We start from the raw sequence: 22,887 nt of genomic DNA, 5'->3' as shown, positions 1-22,887 counted from the left end.
ATAGAGGACGCATCAGGGCCTGCTGTGTGCCTGTTTCCTCTGAGTTGAATGTGACGGTCACGGTCTCAGGAGATCCGACCAGTTAATATTTACTTGTGGAAGGAGTGGAGGTTCTCGAGGCCCCACCCTGTCTGAAGGTAGGTGAGCAGTTGGTAACCGCTGGAAGAGGGAGGATCTTCTGTGGTGTAGTTGTCTGGGTCACCTACGCTCTGGTAAGGAACCCCAATAAACTCGTTTGTTCACCATATTGGGTTTGGGCGCAATTATCATTTCTTTGGTTTGTTAGTACTCTGTGGAAATAGTAATAAGACTCCCTGGGAAAAGTCACACAGTGGAGCCCAAGGGTCTCCATAGATAGGTGGATCCCAATGTAGCCAAATAAGCCTCTCTGTTTTACCCTGGCCTGGAGTAAGGTTGTGGTGTTTATTTTTATTTTTATTTTTTTTAAGGTTGTGGTATTTTGCCATCCTCAGAACTAAATCCTGACTCCTGAGTGTAGCAGGAAGCGTAGATGTTTGTATGAGCTCTTGGGAGACCAGAGAGGTTGCAATCTTAAAAAGAAATGAACTCTAGGTAAGAATCCCATCTCTCTTATTGAGGTCCCTTCTTAGCTACAGGGACTCCTGTATGCCTTTCTAGACATTTCAAAAGTCCTTTGCTCATTCCATGACATTTCAGGAACATTTTCCTTGAAACACTATGTTTCACCTGTTGTATGGAGGTATCGAAAATGACTTCATGAGGCATCTGTCCTCCAGTGCATGGCTTAAAGCCAGAGAGCCACTCGGTGGCCATTTTGGTGTCTGAAGTAGAGACCCGTCAGACGGGCAGGAGAATACAGAATTTAGCTGGGAATGGTGGGGCAGACAAGTAATCCTAGTTATTGGGGATACTGAGGCAGCAGGATCTCAAATTCAAGTTCAATCCTTATCTCAAAAAGACACCGGGCGGTGGTGGCGCACGCCGTTACTCCCAGCGCTCGGGAGGCAGAGGCAGGTGGATCTCTGTGAGTTCAAAGCTAGCCTGGTCTACAGAGTGAGTTCCAGGGCAGCCAGGGTTTACTATGTAGACCAGGCTGGCCTCGAACTCAGAGATTCACCTGCCTCTGCCTCCCAGGCGCTGGGATTAAACGTGTGCACCACCACAACCGGTTTAGCCAGGGTTTACATAGTGAGATCCTGTCTTAAAAAAAAAAAAAAGCAGCCGGGCGCATGCCTTTACTCCCAGCACTTGGGAGGCAGAGGCAGGCAGATCTCCGTGAGTTCGAGGCCAGCCTGGTCTGCGAAGAGAGTTCCAGGGCAGCCAAGACGGTTACACAGAGAAACTCCCGTCTGGAAAACAACAAAAACAAAGAATACAAAGAAGGATGTGGCTAAGGCGGTAGAGCGCTTGTGACTCACGTGGGAGGTCGGTCCAACCCCCTGGCCTGGGACCGGAAACCAAAACAAAAGCAGCCATGCGATTCCAGCCAAGGGCTTAGAAGACTGGACGAGGGAGAAAGGCGCCGTCTGGAGACAGGGCACGGGCTCTGCACAGGTAAACCTCACGCGGAGATAAAGCCAGAGCCCGGGACCCGGGGAGAGCTCCGCGCAGCACCCATCCTGGCGCACCCCACCTTTCTCAGCGCAGCGGGGGCGCGCGCACCCAAAAGGCGCTCGCACGCGGCCCTTCCCAGCCGGGCGGCTTCCGACCTCCGAGGCGCGCCACGCAGGCCGGGCCTCGCCTCCTCGGTTTCCAGGGCGACTCCGCGGCGGTCACCTTCACGAGACAATAGCGGCTGCCGCTCCCGCGCCGCCTCCTCTCTGGAACTTTCTTCCCGGCCGCCGCGCTCCCGCGCTCCCGCGCTCCCCCCCCCCCCCGCCCTCGGCCCCGCCCCGCCGCGCGCCCCGCGGCCGAGGCGCTCCACGGAGGGTGGGCGGAGCCCTCGGGTGACGATTGGTTCCGTGCCAGGGTGGGCGTGGCCAGGCCCGGGGCTATAAAAGGTCGGCGGCGGCGACGAGGCCTGGGCTTGCGCCGGCGTTTCCTGCGGCATCTTCCGCGGTTCCCGGGTTTTGTGTTCCCTTCTCGCCCTCTGCAGGTTCCCGAGGCCGCCGCGCGTCTCCTCGCGAAGCATGGCGATGAAGGCCGTGTGCGTGCTGAAGGGCGAAGGCCGGTGAAGGGCACCATCCACTTCGAGCAGAAGGCAAGGCCCGGAGGGGGGGTGCGGGGACCCGGGAGCGCGGGGATCGGGGACCGGGGCGCAGGCCGCGCACCTGTACCGGAGCCCGCCACGCCCCGCCCCGCCGCGGCCTGCGCCCCGCTAGGTGCTGAGTCACCGCGGCCTCGGGCAGGGGCTGGGCGCGGGGGACGGAGGGAGGGAGGCCGGGGCGCCGCCGCGGGGCCTCCCGGGCCGGTCACTTTCCGCGCCCCCGAGCGGCCCGGCCCGGCCCGAGCGAGCCCTCTCGGCATCCGCTGTCCCTCTGGGATCGCCGCTTGTCCGGTGTCGCCGTCCCACAGGCTCAGCGCCCCGAGGCCACCGGCTGAGTATCTTTTCAAAAGATTGGCCTGTGCTGGTGACGAACCGGACTCGGGCAGCCGGACGCGTTTGGGGCGGTTTTTTTTTTTTTTTTTTTTTGTTTTTTTTGGGGAAAACAACCTCCCGGGCTGCTCTGTACTAGGTCAGGGTCGGGCCCGCAAGGGTGAAAAAGAAAAGCCGTTGCTTTTTTCTTCTCTCCAAGCTCCGGAAAGACACCCACCCGACCGCGGGTGTTTTCTAGGGCCGCGAGTGTCTGAGCCCATTTTGAAGCTCATGGAGAAGTAGGTTTTCGAAAATATATATATATATATATATAGTCAGTAATACTGCAGAGACACATGCGTCACAGGGAAGATGATTGTGGTGAGAGCGGGTCCAGAGCCCTAGGGAGGTTACCATCTGCAGGAAGGTTCTGTTCTAGTTAGCTTCATCCCGAGGGGATATGTGAGAAGTGGAGTGTGGATCTGCGCTCTAGAATGTTTTAACATAAACGGGAGAAGACACAGCGGAGCGAATGCACGTGTCTCCTCTATGCGAGGGAGAGCCGGTAACGTGAGTTTAGTTTTTCTTAACCTGTCTCGGATTCGGCAGCTTCTTTGGCATTTGAAGGCACTTGGCTCTTTTTCTGTGTAAGTTTTTTGTTTTTGTCCTCCCCCCCCCACACCCCTTTTTCACACGTAAATTCACCACTGTAAGGAAGGTCTTCTTTCCACACCGTGAGAAAGGTGAATATCAGCCGGGGGTCCCCCCCTGCGTCCAGGTTCCTATCATCTGCCTTCCCAGAGCAGCTCGCAGGATTCTTCTGTGAAGCCCGGAGCTTCGTGTTGCTGGTGCCCTTTGTACCCGATAAAGACCCTTGGATAGTTCAACATTCCAGATCGTCACGTGTAATAACCTGGCTATCAGCGCTGTTTGACTTAACCTGTTGCCAACTTTGCAGAATCAAAAATTTCTGCCCAGGGTTCCTTCTTTTGTTGAAGGAGTTGGAGATTTAAAAACACGCTAAAAAGAAAGGCCTCGGCGTGTGTGTTCTGATGGTTGCAGTCGCTTCTTGCATTTTCTCTCTGTTGTTACAATCTGGAGCTATACTAATTTGAGTTTTGGATGTGACATGACGGCATGCTGCTGGGATGGTGGTGATGATACTGCCGGGGTCTCTTTACTCTGTAGTATTGTTATTGTCCTTTCTTTTTGACAAGTGGGAAGTTCTCTAGATTTGAATGCCTAATGAGTTAAGTAGTTCTGGTTAGACCCAGGTGGACCCCCTCAGGCAGTAGGACATGATATTTTCTGGCTACTAAATAAAAATAAGGGAGCATCCCTGGGTGCTGAGTGGAGAACCAGGGTCCAGTGTGCATTTCTGTAAGAGTCAAGCCAGACACAGTGAGTGCAGTGCCCATCTGTTCCCTAGGTCTGACACCTAGTAGCCCTCTTAATTCTGTTCTGTTAGGTGCTTTTTAAATGCTCTTCAGTCCAGGAGCCTGCCAGCATGACCTCTGGCAGCAAGTGTTATGAGAAGATTGATAGGGAAGGAGGCCTGGAGCTAAGCTGCTAGTCCCCCTGTGGGGAGTGGTGACTAGAATTTGGACAGTTTTTTGCTTGTTTTTTTTTTTTTTTTTTTTTGAGGGGGAAGCTTTTGTGCCTTTTACTGTGAAGGGTAAAGGTGTGAACTAGCAATTTCCTTTGTTCAGAAGCATTTGTACTCAAACTTAATGCCTTAATTTTATTTATTTTTAAATAAAGGCAAGTGGTGAACCAGTTGTGGTGTCAGGACAAATTACAGGATTGACTGAAGGCCAACATGGGTTCCATGTTCATCAGTTTGGGGATAATACACAAGGTAGGTCTTATGCTGGCTAGTGACCGTCTATACCTGTCTGACTAGTAAAACAAATGGGACTGAGCGGAGACTCAACTGTTAATGATTAAAAAAGAATAAAATTTTCTTTCTTTTTAAAGATTTAAGTTAAAATAACCACTTAGGTCAACCTTGAGGAAAGTAGCCATAAAAAGTGTGTTTGAGGGGCTGGAGAGATGGCTCAGTGGTTAAGAGCACTGGCTGTTCTTCCAGAGGTCCTGAGTTCAATTCCCAGCAACCACATGGTGGCTCACAACCATCTGTAATGAGATCTGGTACCCTCTTCTGGCCTGCAAGCATAAATGCAGGCAGAACACTGTATACATAATAAATAAGTAAATCTTTAAAAAAAAAAAATGTGTTTGAATCCTTAGGTGTGAAGGAAGGAAGGTGAAGGAGTTGATTTTTTTTTTTTTTAATTGTCCTGGCTTGAGTTTAAAACACAGAAACAAAAAAAAACAAAAAAAAAATCAGGCTCCTGCTTACTTTGGGTAATTCTTCGAGGTGTTTTAGGCACAGTGTCTGGGAACAGCCCCAAGCCTTGGCATGAGGGGCATTATGGGACAGAAGTGATGAGAACTGAAGATACAACATAGGTGCTTAGAATGAGGTGTGTTTTCTCAATTTGGGGGTAGAATCAAGTCAGCAAAAAGTGGTGGGTCAAATTGCATTTAGTGATCTTTTGCCACATGGGAGTAATGATCTGAATTTTGTTCACACTTGTAAGAAGAGCCCCATTCATGAGAGAGCTTTTCCTCCTTTCCCCTGGCCTCTCCTCTCTTGCCTCCCTTCTCCACACAGCCCAGGCTGGTCTGGAACTTGTGGTGTATTCCAGACCAGTCTCTGAACTTGTCCTTTAAGTCTTGTGTGTGCTGGGTTATGGCATGTACTATTAGAACCTGTGTGTAATGTGGCACAGTTTGGTCCACAGTTACTTATGATCAAGTTTGATCCATTCTGATAATTAACTAAAATTCCCCCAAGTTGCTTTGCCTCTGCTGATAGCTTTGATTTGCTAAACTCCTTTCTGAATGCCCTGTACTTATTCTCTGGGCCTGGGTAGAGGCTGTAAACAAAGGAAAGCCCTGCATGAAAGGACTTCCTGCACTGTTATGGTTGTGTTGGCCCACAAGAGTACCTGTAATACTGGTTACACCCCTTGAGTTGTGTAGGGCAGCAGCCTTGGCCCTTAGGCATAAGGTTCCATTTAACAATCTGCTTGCCCCAAGTCAAGGCTTGATGGCACATGGTCTTGAAAGACAAGTGTTTTTGTCATAAAGGTATGCCAGTTTCTGTAAAGTCAAGATTTTTAAATGAGGGACATCAGAAGAGCCATTGAAGATCACATCTGCTCCACTTTAAAGGAAGGAGTCAGAGCCAGCATGGTATGACACTCCATGTTTCTAGCACTTGGAAGGCTGAGGCAGGAGGATCACAAGTTGCAGGTATCCTGAGCTGTAATAGTGAGACTTTTTTAAAAAACTAAAGGAAAAGTGACAGCCTAGAGAAAGAAGGTAGCTTGAGAATGTAAGGCTATACACCCCTGCTCTTTATACCACATGTTCCTTCTTGTTTCTGCCACCCCAGCACACACTAGGCCAGTGTTTGCTGTGTTGGAAGTTGTGAGAATGCTCGTGTTGTTACATACAGGCGTTTGCTTTGTAATCTAACTGCTGGTTTCTGGTGGATAGGCTGTACCAGTGCAGGTCCTCATTTCAATCCTCACTCCAAGAAACATGGTGGACCAGCGGATCAAGAGAGGTGAGCAGCATGCTCCATATGCATGATGGTGGAGAGGCCACCTGTGAGACAGAACCCAGTGGTCTCCCTGCTTTTGTATTTTCTTTCACTTCACAGCTTCCCTATCCACAAGTGCTGGAATGGTTTATTTTGGGTAAAGGAGTTGACAAATGGGGACTCTTAATGTGATTTAGTTTTGTAGCATTTATTGAAGATGAACTAATACAAGTGCCCAAAGGAATCAATACAGAAAATGTCAAGGATAACAGTACTGTTGTTAGTCACTAGCAAAGTAAGTCATTGTGTAACAAGACACTAATGTAGATAATGAAGGCTAGTTGAGACCCCATGTATATGTTCAATCTCAGGGAAGTCCGAAATGTAAAAGACTGGCTTGATTTTATACTGGAGGCCTGGGAGCAAAACTTGGCTAATAAGTATGCTAACTCAGGAGCCGAGTTCATCCTTTGCCACAGTCCCGGAAATGAAAATGTATCCCAGACAGACCGTGACTTTTGAACTGTGGGTTCAGGGTATCCTAGCTACCTGTTGTAAAATGTTTCCAGATCTTTGTCAGTCTGGAGAAGTGGTCAGATTTGATATGTGCACCTATTAACCCACTGACAGGTATGTGCCTTAGTCAAGATATTAATGTAGCTCTTGAACTCCACTGATGTGAATGAAGTAGACATCAGTGTTATCCACTTGATGCTGTTCTAATGTTAGGCATGTTGGAGACCTGGGCAATGTGACTGCTGGAAAGGATGGTGTGGCCAATGTGGCCATTGAAGATCCTATGATCTCACTCACAGGAGAGCGTTCCATCATTGGCCGAACAATGGTGGTAAGTTTTCATATGAGAACATACATACATAGGATGTCTTCTAACATGGTTATATACCTTTCCATGACTTGATGATTGTCAAACTAGTTTCTAAAGAATCACATAAACTGTAAGAGTTCAGAATAGGAAAAAAGGTTTTATTGGTTATGATAGTGAAGAATTAATTTGCCTAGGTCAGTTAAGAACACTGTTCTGCTGAGATGCAGTAGAAAGAAGGTTACATTTGATCAGACTGGGTCTATGTAGAAGAAACAGTAGTCTTTAGTTTAAAACAGCCAGATTTTCTTGCCATGATTGCCCCCCTTACAGTTAAACATTTCGTTGAGTGTAAAATCTGCGATGGATGTCAGTATTCAAGTCTGTAGGTTATCATCGCTTGGTTACCATATGGGAGCCGTCTTCCCAAGTTACCCTCGGGAGCTGAATCTGGTTCATGCAGAACAAGTAGTAAAGGCTCTTGCCCACCTCGGGCAGCTACCTTTTCAGTAGGCACTTCCTTTCAGTTGACCCTTTATCCTTAGAATTTTCTTCAGCCCTATTGGTGAAGCAGAACAGTCATTTATAAATGTTTTAAAAATAAATTTAAAGTCTTGTTGCTAAATAAAGATATTTAGAATTGCCTCTTATTTGTAGGCCTATATATAGGTCACTGACGTGAGATTTTTAATAGCAAAAAAATTTGGGGTGTGTATGTGTGAGGCTAAAGTTAGCATGTGGCCCATTACAGTCACTTGGGTCCTTAATATTTCATTTAGAAACAGCAACATTTACCTAGCTTTTAACGGTAATGTGTCTTTGCTACTAGCAAGGAAAAGCTCAGTTGTCTGCTCTTAAATGCTAGCTTATTTATTTACTAATAGATTGGAACATTTTGTAATGGTCCTTTTAAATCTTTGTGGTATTGCCAGGAAGAGGTACTAATTACTTGATTGCCCAAAGCTAAATGTTAATTCTTTTTTCAAAGGTCCACGAGAAAGAAGATGACCTGGGCAAAGGTGGAAATGATGAAAGCACAAAGACTGGGAACGCCGGGAGCCGCTTGGCTTGTGGCGTGATTGGGATTGCCCAGTAAACATTCCCTGTGTGGCCGGGTCTCAGATCATCTGCCATCCTGCCAAACTAGAGAGAAAACCATTAAACTGTAATATTAAAAATGTAACTGTGTGACTCCTCTTTGATTGCTTTAAGGACTTGAAATGAGAACTGATAATGTTCAGAAGATGTGTAGTTTTATAACTCACTAAACTAAAACTGGTTTCCATGTGTCTCTGTGTTTTGCCAGACTTAATTACACATGGATATTAAACTCAAATTCTCATTCAAGCATGTGAGTAAACGTGTGACACTTATTTTGAGCCTATTAATGTATACAAGTAAAAATTCAAAGTCAGCCCTTACATTAAGCATCAGCAGCAGACTCAGTGATGCTAATTTTCATAGTACTGGGTTTTGAAAGTGTTTTATGTGATACTGTCAAAATGTATGTCTGGTCTGGTAGCCCAAACTGAATTTGATCTTCGAAAACTTGCTGCCTTCTTTTAGTAGCTTCAGAGAAATTACCTAAAGCTCTCCTTTTAGATTCAGAGTACCTAACTATTTTAAAATAAAAATATTACACTTAGATGTCATAATTTAAGAAAAAGCCCTTCAGTCACTTGCATTGGCCTCAGCTAGCCAAAGTTAATTTAGTACCTACTCTCCAAGGAAAGCTGGCACCGTCTGTGTTGGTGCTCTGAAAACATGACAGCATGTGGGGGTGGGGAGAGATGAAACCAAATTGGACTGGAGGTTCTGACTAAATCCTGACTTTTACAACACAAGTTAACCAAATTGAGTGTCTCTTAATATGTACCTAAGAAAAACTCCCTTTTAAAGGAAACACTAACCTGACTGGCTTGTGACTCTGGAATAGTTAATTCAACTGAAATATTTCTGACAAATCAGGTGTAAGCCATAGTGCTGTTCATTCATAATCATGATTTTTCAAACACAGGTCACTGGGAGACTGCTAAATTGGAAAAGGATAATTTTTTGGTGTTTCCATTTTTAAAAGCTGCTCATGGGATGTGTTCTTAAGTGGTTATGTTGGAGTTTGAGGTAAATAATACGTCACAGATTTTCTTTGATGTGTGGGATGATTCAAATGCAGAGACGAAACATCTGGTGTAATCACAAACCAGCTGTGTTTAGTGGTTCATTTCTCAATAGTTTTAGTTGGAGATTTAAATCTGTCCTTGAAATCTGGGCACTGGAATAATCAGGTGTGTTTTTTTCCTTCCCGGAAGTATACTAGAGCAAGAACTTAAAAATTTAAGTAGGGTCAGCATAAAACTCAAACGTGCAACAGCTACAGACAGGTTTCCCCATCACCACAAAGACCTTGCATTTAAAACTCCAGTGAGACCACACAAAAAGGAACTTCCAAGTACCCTAACGCTAAGCCAGTTTAGGAAATTTTTTTGCTTAACTTAGCATCTTGTGGTTTTAAAATCACATTTACTTATGTTTAGGGTTATGTGCATGAGAGGAAAAGGAGTTCTTCCACCACTTGGGTCCCAGGAATCAAACCGAGGCCATCAAGGTTGGCAGAGAGTGTCTTTACTGGCTGAGTCATCTTGCTTGCTCTTCATGTAATTTTAGGAAAAAATAACTTTCATACTAAATCAGTGGTTCTCAACCTGTGGATCACAATCCCCTTGGGGGTCGGTCCCTTATCAGATATTTATGATTCCTAACAGCCAAGTTACAGCTATGAAGTAGCAATGAAACAGTTTCATGGTTGGGGGTCAGCACAGCATGAGGAAGGTTGAGAGCTGCTGCTGTAAATAAATAAATTCCTGACAACTCACTTGTATGCCAGTGCTTTTCACTATTATAGCCTTAGTTTGGCTTCAGATGTAGCAAAAAGTTCAGTGTACCTCTTGGGCTATTGGAGATGGTACAGGAAACAGGCAAAGCTTACAAGAAATGTTACACTGTACCTAGTCTATAAAAAGCTTTCTGGTTCCATACATTAACCTTGACCTCACTTTACATCTTGGAAATTTTAATGGGATGACTATAAACAACATACTCAACGTTCTAAATAAGTAATGCCCAGGCAATCAGGTAATTTGTAGTATAATATTGAGAATCCAATTATTTACCCTAGCAAATCTCTTTACAAATTAATTACGGCAACATTACCACAAACCCAATGGGGAAAAAGATCTTAGTTTAACAATAAGACCACTAATCTTTACCTTATGATCAAAATATTAAAAGTCAGAAGAATAAAACTCATGTTGGCAAATACTACGTCTTCTTTCTTATCAAAGAAGTCTAACTTAGACTAATACATCAACAGCTCAAATTTCAATGGTTAACATCTTTTTCCACCTTAATGCAGTGTATGAAGAATAGCACACATTAAAGTTTGTTACGAAAATAGAGTTTATTAAAAACATCCCTATTTTTTGAGGAGCTTTCACCGTTACCTTGTCTTAAATTAAAAAAAAAAAAAATAGAGAGCACTTCTAATTAGGATTTGTAAACTTTTAAAAGTCAAAACTTTTAAAAAGTTACAGCAAAAAAGGGCAATATATCTTCAGTATTTTTTGTTATTTTGTGGCTATTTTTAAATAGAAGGGAAGCAATCAAATTGCTTACAGACCCCACCAACTACTGTGAGGTGATGTAGCAGGAGCAAATATTATACAGCATCTGTACACCTCAGCTCTACGACCCAAGTGTCCTGTCAGAGTCTGTCAAATCCAGTCTCTAGCGAGGAGCCTCTGCTGCTGAGCCAGAATCCTTCTCAGGTTCAACGGATGAGGTAGCCTCAGCAGGTGACTCTTGAGGTTTTACCACTGTGGCCACGGCCTCCCCCTGATCAAGTTCAGAAACAGTGTCTACGTTTCCCACTTGGCTAAGGGGAGGTTCACTGGCTTTGCTACCACCTGCCCCGTCTGGGAGCTCGTGCTTCTCCTTCCGATTCTCTTCCTTCTCTCTACGGGACTCTCTATCTCTGGAATCCCTGTCTCTGTCCCGATGCCCACCAGAGCGTCTATTTCTCTCTTCCAAGTCTCTGTGTCTGTCCCGGTCAGGGCTCCTCCTCCCCCACTCTCTCCTTTCACGGTTACTATTATTATCTCTATCATCATTACGGTTCCCATACCGTTCCCGGTCATTTTCCACCCTATTTCCAAAAGATCTTCTTCCAAACCTTTCTTGGTCTCTACCTGAATTGAACTGCTGCCTGCTATCATTTCTAAACTGCTGTGGCTGCTGCTGCTGAGCTGGCGCTGGCTGCTGGGATGGTGGTGGCTGCTGTGGCTGTGACTGTTGTGGTGGTGGCTGCGGCTGCTGCTGCTGCTGCTGTGGTTGTTGCTGCCTTCCATCTCTGTCTTCTGGTCCTCCTGGGCCTGGCCCTGGGCCCCCAAGCCCTGGCATTCCACCAGGCCTAACGAAGGGGCCATGTGGTGGAAAGGGCCCTTTCATTCCATGAGGTGGGGGCATAGCAAAGCCCCCTGGTCCTGGAGGCGGACCTCTGTGCATCATGTGAGGTGGCATGGGGCGAGGTGGCATCATAGGAAACCGCTGCAAGTGAGGTGGAGGCATCCCTGGGGGGCGCTGGAGTGGGATCAGGCCAGGTCTGGCACCAAGAAGACCAGTAGATGGTGCCTGGAGCCCAATTACGGGACCAGGTGCAACTCCTTGAGTACCTGAAAGATAACACAAAGGAAAATGTAAATGTCTATTTTCAGTTGTCTCTAAATCAGTTTCACTCTGAATTCATACTGAACTAAGGCCACGTTAGCCAGTGACAACCCAGGTAAGCAATGGTAGACTCATTGTTTAGTTACCCAATACAGGCAGAGGCCAAACAACGCTGCAAGAGGAACTGTACACTGCAGTTCTCAGTCTCCTACTAACACTCAGGACATAAAGGCATGTATGTATTCACTGTCGGCTCGTCAAGACAGCAGGATGTGTTCTCAAAGTTTACAATCAGATCCCATGTCCTAATGTGCCCACTCTGGAGAGGCCAAGGGCTTCAAGCATCTAGTCAAGATTTCATGTTCTACTACTTCCTGTAGCTATTATACAGTGTTCATCATCGGTCTAGGATCTACGATGAAGACACCACACACACACACACACACACACACACACAGCTTCTTTTTCATTTTTTCTAAGCATTGTTCAAAGTGTCATCTGTTAGGTCAACCTGAGGGCTGGATCCTGTGGTATCCTCAACTACACACCTTCTACTCTTCTCCCACAGGCAGTAAGACTGGCAAAGCTGGAGCTCTGTAAAGTCCTGCTCATTGCCTGTTTCTGATGTGTAGGAGAGCCTGCTCATTCTGGCCCAAGAATCATGTAAGTTCAACCCAGCATGTACAGCAGTAGGGAAAAATAAGGATTTGTTTTAGTCCTGAAAAACAGGTATCACATCTATTTCTTTCCAAATACAAAGAGCAAAAGTCACTATGATAAAAAAGCTATTCTGATAACAGAAAACGCTCCAGGTAGTAACAGGAAATACAGTAGTGGGTAATAAGTCACATCGTTTGCCCATGTACCACATAAAAATCTTTGAGAACGGGCGGTGGTGGCGCACGCCTTTAATCCCAGCACTCGGGAGGCAGAGGCAGGCAGATCTCTGTGAGTTCGAGGCCAGCCTGGGCTACCAAGTGAGTCCCAGGGAAGGCGCAAAGCTACACAGAGAAGCCCTGTCTCGAGAAAAACAAAAACAAAAACAAAACAACAACAACAAAAAAAAAAACCAAAATAAAAATCTTTGAGAAAGTCCTCCAAGTACACAAAGATGAACATTAGTCAGGAGTTACTTTTAATTTTAGGGTGTGTGTGTGTTTCAAGACAGGGTTTCTCTGTGTAGCCCTGGCTGTCCTCACTCAGAGATCCACCTGCCTCTGCCTCCCAAGTGTTGGGATTAAAGGTGTGCCACCACCACTGCCTGGAATTACTTTTGATACACACTTAAGTGTTCCAAAACGGGGACAGTAGTACCTGTCACTTAAAATATGACAGAGTTCAGTGCCTACTGAGGTAACTCGGACACCATTATTCCACACATTTTGTTTAGTAAGGTGATATTCTAGGACTAAGCAGAACATTTTAAATTCATGTTCTTCCATTATCAATTATGCTTTAAAATCAACCTCAGTAGCTGAAAATTTAAAGCCAATGAAACTCCCAATGTAAGGTTGTAAGTTGAGAAGCCCTATGAAATGGGTAAATGTGGCAAGGACTTTCCGAATATGACCAGAAAATCCTAGACAACAAAAACACAACAGACTATCAGCTAGACCAAGACCAAAATACTCAAGCAGCAAACCCAGCAAGTGCCTTTTGTGCACCAAGTTACTAGGAAGTTTGTTCTCAGGACTAAGAGAACTGATGTGTACTGTTAGGTGGGCGTGGCATCTTCCAGTGCTCATCTATAGGCTCATAGGAACCATCTCAAAACACTCTAAGAACTCATACAAGCCTGAGAAATCAAAAGTCAGCCTCATGCCAGGCAACGGGGAGTCCTTAACAGCCAAACTGACTACGGATGGAAGATGCAAGGCCAAATCCACATCACAGAGGATAAAATGAGAATCTTTATTAAACATACTCCACAGTCCCTAGGACTTATTAATCCTTAACAGAGTGGATATGAAGATGTACAGGGATAAACTGGGTCAATAATCATGTATATAAACCTCCCATAAAGTACAATTTAAACACAAACACACACACACACACACACACACACACACACACACACACACACACCTGCCCAATCTACTTTATACATATGGATGTTTCTATTTGGCATTTGCTCTAAATATCAGACCAAATCCTTCTCATATTGTCAACTGGGAAGATGTGTCAGATGGGATGTCCTCTTGGAGTGTGGAGAAGCAGTAACATTTATAGATCACATATACTGCGGCCCTCAGACAATGGATAACTGCAGCTCCTTTTGCTATTTTTGCAGTAAAAATACACTACCTCTGTAATAAAGGATGTAACTAAAATGTATATGGTGAATCCTGTAATAGGCAACAGAGGTGATGTTAACTTTTGCTAGGGAATCTTTAGGTTGGCATTACACAGCAGTGGGATACAGAAAAGATACATGAAGTAAAAAAGATGTGCTGGCCACAATTAGGTTTATCTAGAGTAAGCTAAGTTTTGTAATTATAATTAAACCCAAAAAACTAACACACCAAAACTTTACTATTAACTCATTTGAGGATTAAAAAAAAAAGTTTTCCTTTCAATTTCAAATGCTACAGATGGTGCAGCCAGGTAACAGGAAGAGGGTTAGACTGACAGAATGTGTGGACCTCAACAGCAATCAGAGAAATACAAACCAGCATGAGTAGGGAAAGGTGTGATGGAGGGAGGGGGGTTGGGAGATTTAAAAACAGCTTAGTACTTCAGTGAGGCAGTGGGTGTACCATTCAAGTGAACTGCAGTAGGACGACCTGGAATGCAAAGAGGAGACCCTAGCTACAGACAAGACTTCTGAAGCTGAGGAGGAGGGCCAAGGCAATACAGGGGTCTTGAATGCCATGATAAAGAATCTGGTCTTTCCCTAATTAATGGAGGAAACCAGAGTGGGATCCTGAGCAGATGAATGATCCTGTTTGTTTTGAAAGAACTTTCTGCTAAGTGGTGTACAGAAAGCAAAGAGGGTTGGACTGTTAGGTTCTTACCCCCAAGAATCAACAGAAGGGTGAACTCTTTAAGACAGGAACTAGTGTAGGAGAGACTGAGGACAGCCAGTGGGCAGGACTGAGTTCTGGGATTTAGAAACTCAGATCACTGTCTGGATGAAGGGGTCAATGCAAGATCAAGACTGCAACAGTAACTATTTTAGGAGATGAATGAGATTTGTCCTTTTTTAACAGAGCTCTTGGACAGCCTTGCTAGATGTGTGTAAGCAGCAGGTCATGTACACACACAATGCTCAGCAGAGCAGAGTCACAGCACTAATACTGGCCAATACTAAACACAAAGAGCTCAGACCCGGGGAACTAACATATCACATATACTTAAGAATTTCTAGGAAAAGCAGGCTGGGGGGAAAAAAATCCAATGCCTGCCTGTAACCCCAGAACTCTGAATGTGGAGGCAGAAGGATGATGGGTACCAGGCTAGCCAGGGTTCTAGAGCAAGTCCAGGGTGAGGTGGCGGTGAGGGAGACAACAAAACAAAACAGTTACACTTAAGTTTAACTAAAAAAAAAACCAAATTGGCCCATTTCCCAATGATCCCCAAAATGGCTGCTTCACAATTAAATTACAAAGAGACACCGCCATGGCAGAACAGATCTATGAGAAGGGTAAGGGGGGATGTCAGGAGGTTGCTCTGACACCAATGTGAAGAGGATACATATAAACACAAGGGCTTTCAGCTGAGGCCCACTGAGGGCATGAAACATAAATGGATCTTTAAAGAACAGCAGGGATCTCCTGTGTGCGAGAGAGGCGAGGGCCAGAAGCACAAGAGCAGAAGGCAAAGACTCTGTCCCTCTGTCTGTCCCTGGCCCGCCTGGCCTTCTGTCCACTCTGCCGCAGCCACTGCCTCGCCTCTAGTGGGAAACGGAGGCTTTATCACTAGTAACTTCCCCTCAATTCAAATCCCAACTAGCCTGCCCATGCTCCTCTCGGAGAAGTCCTCAACAAGCTCCTTCCTCTTAGTCCCCGATTTTCTCTCATCAGAGTCATGGAAAAGTCCCAACACCGGTTTGATATTTTTAAAATATCAAACATGTGGCACTCGGGATTGATCACAGGGCCTTACACTGAGCTACACCTTCACCCCAGTATCCATTTGAAATCTGGGTCTAAGCATGGCTGCCAGTCCCTCCAAGCCCAAACCCCTTAAGAAATTTCTTAACTACAGAACACGTTTCCCTCTGACCATTAACCCCCCATTTTCCCAGTCGATTCCCACTCCACATCAAGGGTATCTATTTCATGGGTTAATGTCCCTCCTCAGCTTACTTATAGCTGGTTTGCTTTATGATAACGTTCCCATATCCTATAATGTGCTCATATAGAAATTTCAAGCCAATGGTTCTTGCACATTCAGAATACCTTCATTATCCTTAGAAGAAAGTCTGTTCTATTAATCAGCTCCCTCCCTCCCAGTCCAGCCCACCCAGCTATTTTTTTATTTCTGTGAACTTGCCTGTTTACCAACATTTAAAAAAAAAGAAAAAAGAAAAGAATCATACAATACGTAGTCCTGTGAGTGGCTCCTTCCACTTGGCATTTTTCCAAGGCTCATCCAAGTCGTGTAGCATGAACAAGTACTTATTATCAAATAATCTTCCATTACACGAACACGCCATTTTCTGTTTTATTGTATCTTTTTTTTCTTTGCAAAACCACCTTCTGTTACTTTCCCACGCAACCCCCCAACCTTTAGAAGATACTTGCAGCTGTGTTGGTTTTCTGCGTCTGTGGCCATATCAAAGCCCCTATGCTGGACCTGCTCTTCCCTTTCTATTAAGCTACTATACACTATCCTCCCCTTCTTTCTTGCATTAGGTTTTCCAGAATCACCTACTATTTAGGCATAAAAACAAAGCAACTCCCTTTCTCTGCCATCTTCTTCCAGTATCCACCCCCATGTGTCTCCATGAAGCAACTCTCCCCAGGGATTTAAGGGAAAAAAAAAATCACATCTATATCCATTTCTTTACCCCCATTTTCTCCTGTCCCTACACCAGGATCCCAAACAAGCACTTAGTTTCCGAGACAGCATCACGTTCCACACTCCAGGTTTTACTCCAATTTAGGATCCTTTCTTCTTCTACTTCCCGTGTTTGGGGATTCCAGTCATGAACCACCATACCAAGACTTAGGAGTTTTGAGCCAACTAGGGCATTTCAGAGTTCATCTCTTCCCCCTTTGCCCTTGCATGGCCTCCACTGTATCTCCCCGTGTTCTAGTCCACTGGCTACATCTTTTCTCTACCCTCTGCCTGGCAGAATAGTACATGAGTGGCTAAATGCTAGGCTCCCAAGCAAGGTTACTCTGACTTTAACCCTATCGATTGTAGCCATGAGACCATGGGAGCTTACATCTTCCTTTGTTTCAGTTTCTCCAGCAACTGATTAATGTACACCAACTGCTTAGAGATCCTGCCAGATACAAACACATGTCCTTTAGCAGTGAGCATCTTATTCTCAACTGTGAAATGTTTTAAGGATTCTAGGGCTATGCCCATTTACCAACTCTCGTTTCTGTAACTCTACAGGCCTCTATGACATTACATGTTATCCTTATCTAATGGCATATTGAGTGTATCTCTCTAGAATTTATCCAGTGTACTTGGCATTTGCACCTGGACATCAAAATTAAAATACTGAGCACTTAAATGTGGCCACCACACTCCACAATGGCCAGCACCCCTGAAGATTTGTACATCTCAGGAATGACTAAGTCACTGCGCCAACTGCTCATGTATGTGACAAATGTATACATCTGATGCTTTTCATCGCACATACTTAAGAGTGGGGCAGTCCTCAAGGGCCTACCTTCAAATGCATTCAGATCTCAAACTGCTGTACCATCCAAATGGGGCTGCTGTTCTCTTACCAGCTCTCAGTCTCTTCCTTAGAAAAGAGCCTGTTTTAAAACCTAGCACTACTTCCCTCTGCGTACCCCCCGACTTCCATAATTTCCTCTACATTCATCCATCAGTCTCTTTGAGATTGCTCTGCTCCAGCTCTACCAGTCTCTTGTGGTTCCTCAAGGTAAAGTTGCTTCTTAGTCCAGGTTCTCTTGTTGGCATGTCTGAAACGCCAAACCTCAGTACTTACGTGGCGTATTTTCCTGTCTCCTGCTACTTCCTCCCAACACCTACCCTGGTCATCTTATTGATAGTGAACGGCACATTCAGTATCTTGAGTGTCTTCACCTCCCATGCACCTCTACTGTCTTCTCTTCATCGGAAGGGCTCCATGCGATATATTAGCTTACTTATTACCACAGGAACAGACACCATAGAGACAGCTCGCACTTTGTTCATGCTGCTACCTTTAGTACCTAAAAGGATACTTGGTACAGAGTGGTTCTCAGTAGACATGGGCCCATGAGGAACACTGACACTGAATGGTGCTCGCAGAGGCGATGAGCAATCTCATCAAGAAGGCATCTCCTCCGATGACAGCAGAGGCTATGGGTCCCAAAGTGGTGAGAATCTTTTCAGTATAAACCTGGGAGATCCTGAACTTTGAAAAACCACTGCATTTTTTTTTTTAATTTCTTTTTCTTAATTGAAATAGTCAACAGAATGGTCACAGTAGTATTTTCCATGGGGAGGAGATTCTTATACACGAGGAAAATATCTATCAGCCACTCATTTCTTCTTTATTTGTACTGCTGGGAATCCAACCAAGGAACTAGTACACACAAGTCAAGTGTATTGAACTACATCCCCTCCAGCCCACTACCAACAACCCTTAACTTCTCAACCAGTGCCTTCTGATCTGCGGGCAAATACACAAATATGTATTTAATCAATCAACAAAAGGCATTTTCTGTTTTTGATATACTACCTTCAGAAAACTGACACAATACAATCAACATTTGGATTTCCTGCCCCTACATTCACCAATTCATAATATTTATGAACATTTACTTTGAAAACACTCCCAGGCAATGCTCACAATGAACTATGTTGGAAGCTGGTGAAAACTCAAGGAGCTCATTGTCAAGAGTGAGAGAAAGCACATTCCATTCATTCACTGTTACAAACAGAACCTTACACGTCACCATGGAATCTTTCAGAGAAACTGGTCTTTAATAGTATCTAAGGAAGAGGGTATATATTCTGAGATGGCTCATCTGCTTTTAGCAAAAGGCATACCATATACTGATTCAAGAATTTTAATAAAATCTGATCATCAGCCATCTTTTAAAGATGCCTTGGAATTTTTTTAACAAAATAATATATAATACTTTATATAGCTAATTAGCCTACACTTTTTTTTTTTTTTTTTTTGGTTTTTCGAGACAGAGTTTCTCTGTGTAGCTTTGCGCCTTTCCTGGAACTCACTTGGTAGCCCAGGCTGGCCTCGAACTCACAGAGATCCGCCTGGCTCTGCCTCCCGAGTGCTGGGATTAAAGGCGTGCGCTGCCGCTGCCCGGCAAGCCTACACCATTTATAACTACTTTTGAAAATCATTTGTGTGTTACTTGCTAAGTACTTTATGGTAATCAAGAGACACAACTATGACTTAGAATGGAGAGTTCTAGTACTGGCTAGTAAACTTGATACAACACACAGCTAACTTCTATTATTCACCGTAATTTTCTGTAGACAGTTTCATTTTTAGTGTTAGCTATAAGAGCCTTACCTGAAATTCTTCACAGCATTATCTGTGTCTACCAAAACCTATCTAGAATCCCACGTTTCTGCCCTCCGACTCTACTCAAGATGTCCCTCAGACACAAGCTAAAAGACTCTCTGCAGGCTAGTGAACACCACCTAGGGACAGCCTCGGTACATGGGGACAATGTGCAAGCACTTGGATGTTCCACTTAGTATTCCCTCAGGTCCCATTGGAAGTGATTAACATATTGCACTCAGGATCAATTCTTATCCTAGGCAAATCTGCTCAGGTTAACCATTCTTTTGCACTATCCACTCCACCCACCAACAATGAACCATTCCTTTGGGCCTTCCACTCCAACCACGGAACAACATTGTATCTCTTAAGCAGAAGGCACTGTAAGGAATATTGCAAAGCCATTTCGATGAGACACTAGTGACTAGTGGAACAACATTGCAACCAATTTAGGTACTTTTAAAACTTTCAAAAGAACTCTTATATGACAATGTCAAGAGGCTTTCCGTATAACCTTCTACTTGTAATTTAACATAACCATACTAAAGTTCAGTATAAAAGTATTAAAATGCACTGTTTTTAAAAACTAGGCACTACACTTAAAAAAAAAAAAAAACCCTCTAATTTTCTCTGAGATTTAATATCATGACTAGTATGCAACTAGCAGATTGGTGCTCTAATGTTGTAACTTAAATGCTGTTTAAATTACTAGCTATAAAAATTACAAAGTTCAAGACAGAGATTGAGCAGAAAAATTCAAAGCTAAACCATCGGAAATCAAATACCCATGTTGAAACAACTGCCGGAATGTAGGTAAGATTATTTATCTTCTAGGCACGTTTCTGGGCTCCTAACTTAATAATAATAATAATAATAACAACAACAATAATAATAATATAAACTCAAAGGCACTTTAATATAATTTACAAAGCAATTGTGTCTTCAGTTGTTCTTGAGGTGCCCTAGTCAGAGATGAACTCAAATGCCTGCTGCAGCTATGTAGACTAAAGTGTACCACCAACCCATGGACCAGCAACTCCACTAATAGGCCACAGCAAGGTGTGAGTCTTTAAAACCACCTGTGACTTACAGCAAAAAAAAAAAGGGTAACCTTCCACTTGTCAGAGTATTCTCAGAAATAAAATTTTATTTATAAGCTTTACCATCTGCAGTAGTGTGACAAAGGCAGGAAGGTGAGAAGGTGACAACCTCTTGGTATCAATAATTAACAAGTAAGTGCATGTGTCAGGGAGCGGCTTCACCTCCCACAGAGGAATTCATTCCACCTGGCAGTTTGTACCTGAAACGTACTCTGGATATCCTTGTAACATAGGACAGATAGGTAACACAAACAAACAGGTTTTGTGTACTTTTTTATTGTTTGGAACACCAAAGTAACCCAAACTTTACATTTACAATTAACTTTTTTTAATCAATACGCTGTACATAGTATTAGCAATACATATCATACAACGGATTTGAAAGGAAACATAAATGCTCATACAATCAAAAGGATGAACTGGATTGTCACCATCTTCTCGCCTAGAGGACTGACAATTGTAGATGTCATCTTTAGCTTTGACAAAACCACTATAGGTTTCAGCTACTTTGGCCCATGAGATGCTAAACAGTGTTCTTTAAAATCAAGTAATAATGAGTAATTGTTGTATGTCTAGTCATTTATATTTTCAAATGATCAGTATTATTGAAAGAATCAAAATATTTTTAAAAATATGATGGAAGCTTATGTCCTTCCAAAATCAGTTGGTTGTGTGTGTGTGTGTGTGTGTGTGTGTGTGTGTGTGTGTGTGTGTGTGTGTAGGGGGGGCACCACAGCTCAGCTCTAGAAACAGGAAGTTACCTACAAACTAACACCCAAACTCCAGTCTGATGACAGAAAAACGTCAGTAGCACCAAGGCACCCCACTGCCTTTCCCATTACAATTAGTGCTCAATGTGAAATTTTGATCTGTTAACATGTGACAGGCTTCTGCTGCTTCAAAATATGGGTGCACATTGGAAATAATGCGGCAATGATACATTCCAAGAAAATTATTCAGTATCTACTATGGAAAGATCTTCAATACCAAGTAAAATGCTGTTATGATTTAACATTATTTTCTGAGTAAGTCAAATAATGGAACTTGATTGCTTGTGATCTGGTCTCACCCTCCTTAAAATGCACAAGCAACTATACAAAGACAGTTGTTCCAAAAAACTTGCTTTCTCCTTGAGGGCAAACAAAAGCTTACAATGAGTCAGAGCCCAGCAGTGTCAGCACAGACCATGGAGTACAAACAGGCTTTTCTAGATGTCCTAAGCACATCCATGGCACTTCTTACCTGTGACAGCACCCACTGTTCACTAAAGGCCTCCCACGTGGCAGTTCTGTATGTTAGCCACTGAGCACCACCACACCCTGGCGGGTCGATGCCATCTGCGTCCCCTTACAGATGAAGAAATGGGACTTCAGCATTAGCCTCTAGGTTTAAGGTGTTCTGGTCAACACAGCATCTCCTTCTACAGACTCATAGAAAACATGAGAGCACCAAGAGGAGAGGGAGCACCTAGCCTCCGTGCTCCCACAGGAAGACTAACAACCCCGGCTCCGGGTCCACTGCGATACGGTAGTGGGATTCTTGCGTTCCTCAATCAAAGTGGTGGAACTGTGATTCTTTTAAATAAATTCTCCTTTATTTGCACATACACACAAACAAAACAACAACAACAACAAAAAAGAAAACACCTCACTTCAAAAAAGCTCACCCCTCTCAGGCAGACAGAAGTATGGGTGAGCACTTACTGATTTTACTGGTTACAGCTATGTCCAAGGAATCCTGCAGAGATTGGACTCCTTTTGAATTCTGTGTGACAGGTGGCAGTGTGAGATGGTAACTAAGGGCAAGAGAAGAATGCTGGAATGTGGGGATGGGAGGGAATAGTACCACCATGCCAGAAGCCTTGGAATGAGCACAATGGCACTTCAGGGGAGAAACCCATCCACCTCCTCAGAGGGCTTGCTTTACTACAATGCAAAAATCAGGTCAAGAATATTTTCATAATATTGTTGTAAAAATAATAAAACCAAAACTCATTTCTCTGAAAGGTCAAGATTTATGTGACCATCTTTTTTCAAGATTTCTTTCTTAGAGACAGGGGCTTGCTACGTAGCTCAGGCTGGCTTCCAACTCCAGCTCCTGGACCTCAGCCTCCCGAGTTCTGAGAATACAGTGCCACAAGCCAGCATGTCTCCCGATGTCTGACTGAAGTCACACCCAAGATTTTCCTTCTGTCAACTGGAACTAGACTATTCCATGTTAGTTTAAAGTATTTATTTTAATAAAATAGCTTCCATTTTTATCTTATATCAAACTGTAAAACTTCCAGGATTTGAAGAACCTTCCATCTTCAAATTTTGCTTTAAAAGGTATAGACAGATAACCAAGAGCGAAGAGCCCAGCATTAAGTCACTCCTTTACCCATCCCACCTCACTGGAACCAATGACCTCTCCTGACCTTCCATCCTGTGACAGGAAGGACACACGGAAAGGTGTATAAGATAATGAGTA

At 44.0% G+C, this 22,887-nt stretch overlaps 2 protein-coding genes across 7 annotated transcripts in view; one reads left to right on the top strand and one right to left on the bottom strand.

The window, feature by feature from the left end:
* The first annotated feature begins 2,020 nt into the window (after positions 1–2,020).
* On the top strand, positions 2,021–8,116 carry Sod1 (superoxide dismutase 1). Its single transcript, XM_028877148.2, is given in 6 exon segments — positions 2,021–2,145; positions 2,148–2,182; positions 4,259–4,355; positions 6,065–6,134; positions 6,840–6,957; positions 7,922–8,116. Coding segments are annotated over 6 exon segments (462 nt in total). The 5' UTR covers positions 2,021–2,111; the 3' UTR covers positions 8,030–8,116.
* A 2,255-nt stretch (positions 8,117–10,371) lies between these two features.
* Positions 10,372–22,887, bottom strand: part of Scaf4 (SR-related CTD associated factor 4) — a 57,477-nt gene continuing 44,961 nt past the window's right edge. For 5 of the 6 annotated variants that reach the window (XM_037209648.1, XM_028877144.2, XM_028877146.2 and 2 more), the window contains one exon: positions 10,372–11,660. In XM_037209648.1, the coding sequence (XP_037065543.1) occupies positions 10,717–11,660 (944 nt within the window). In that variant the 3' untranslated portion in view covers positions 10,372–10,716. Of the gene's footprint in view, positions 11,661–20,445; positions 21,765–22,887 lie in introns of those variants that run through there. The other variant, XM_037209649.1, reaches the window with a different exon arrangement.

This window comes from Peromyscus leucopus, chromosome 12, assembly GCF_004664715.2.
Source record: "Peromyscus leucopus breed LL Stock chromosome 12, UCI_PerLeu_2.1, whole genome shotgun sequence".
Lineage (NCBI taxonomy): Eukaryota > Metazoa > Chordata > Mammalia > Rodentia > Cricetidae > Peromyscus > Peromyscus leucopus.
The sequence above is the reverse complement of the archived record's forward strand: the minus strand, read 5'-3'. Positions and strand labels throughout refer to the sequence as shown.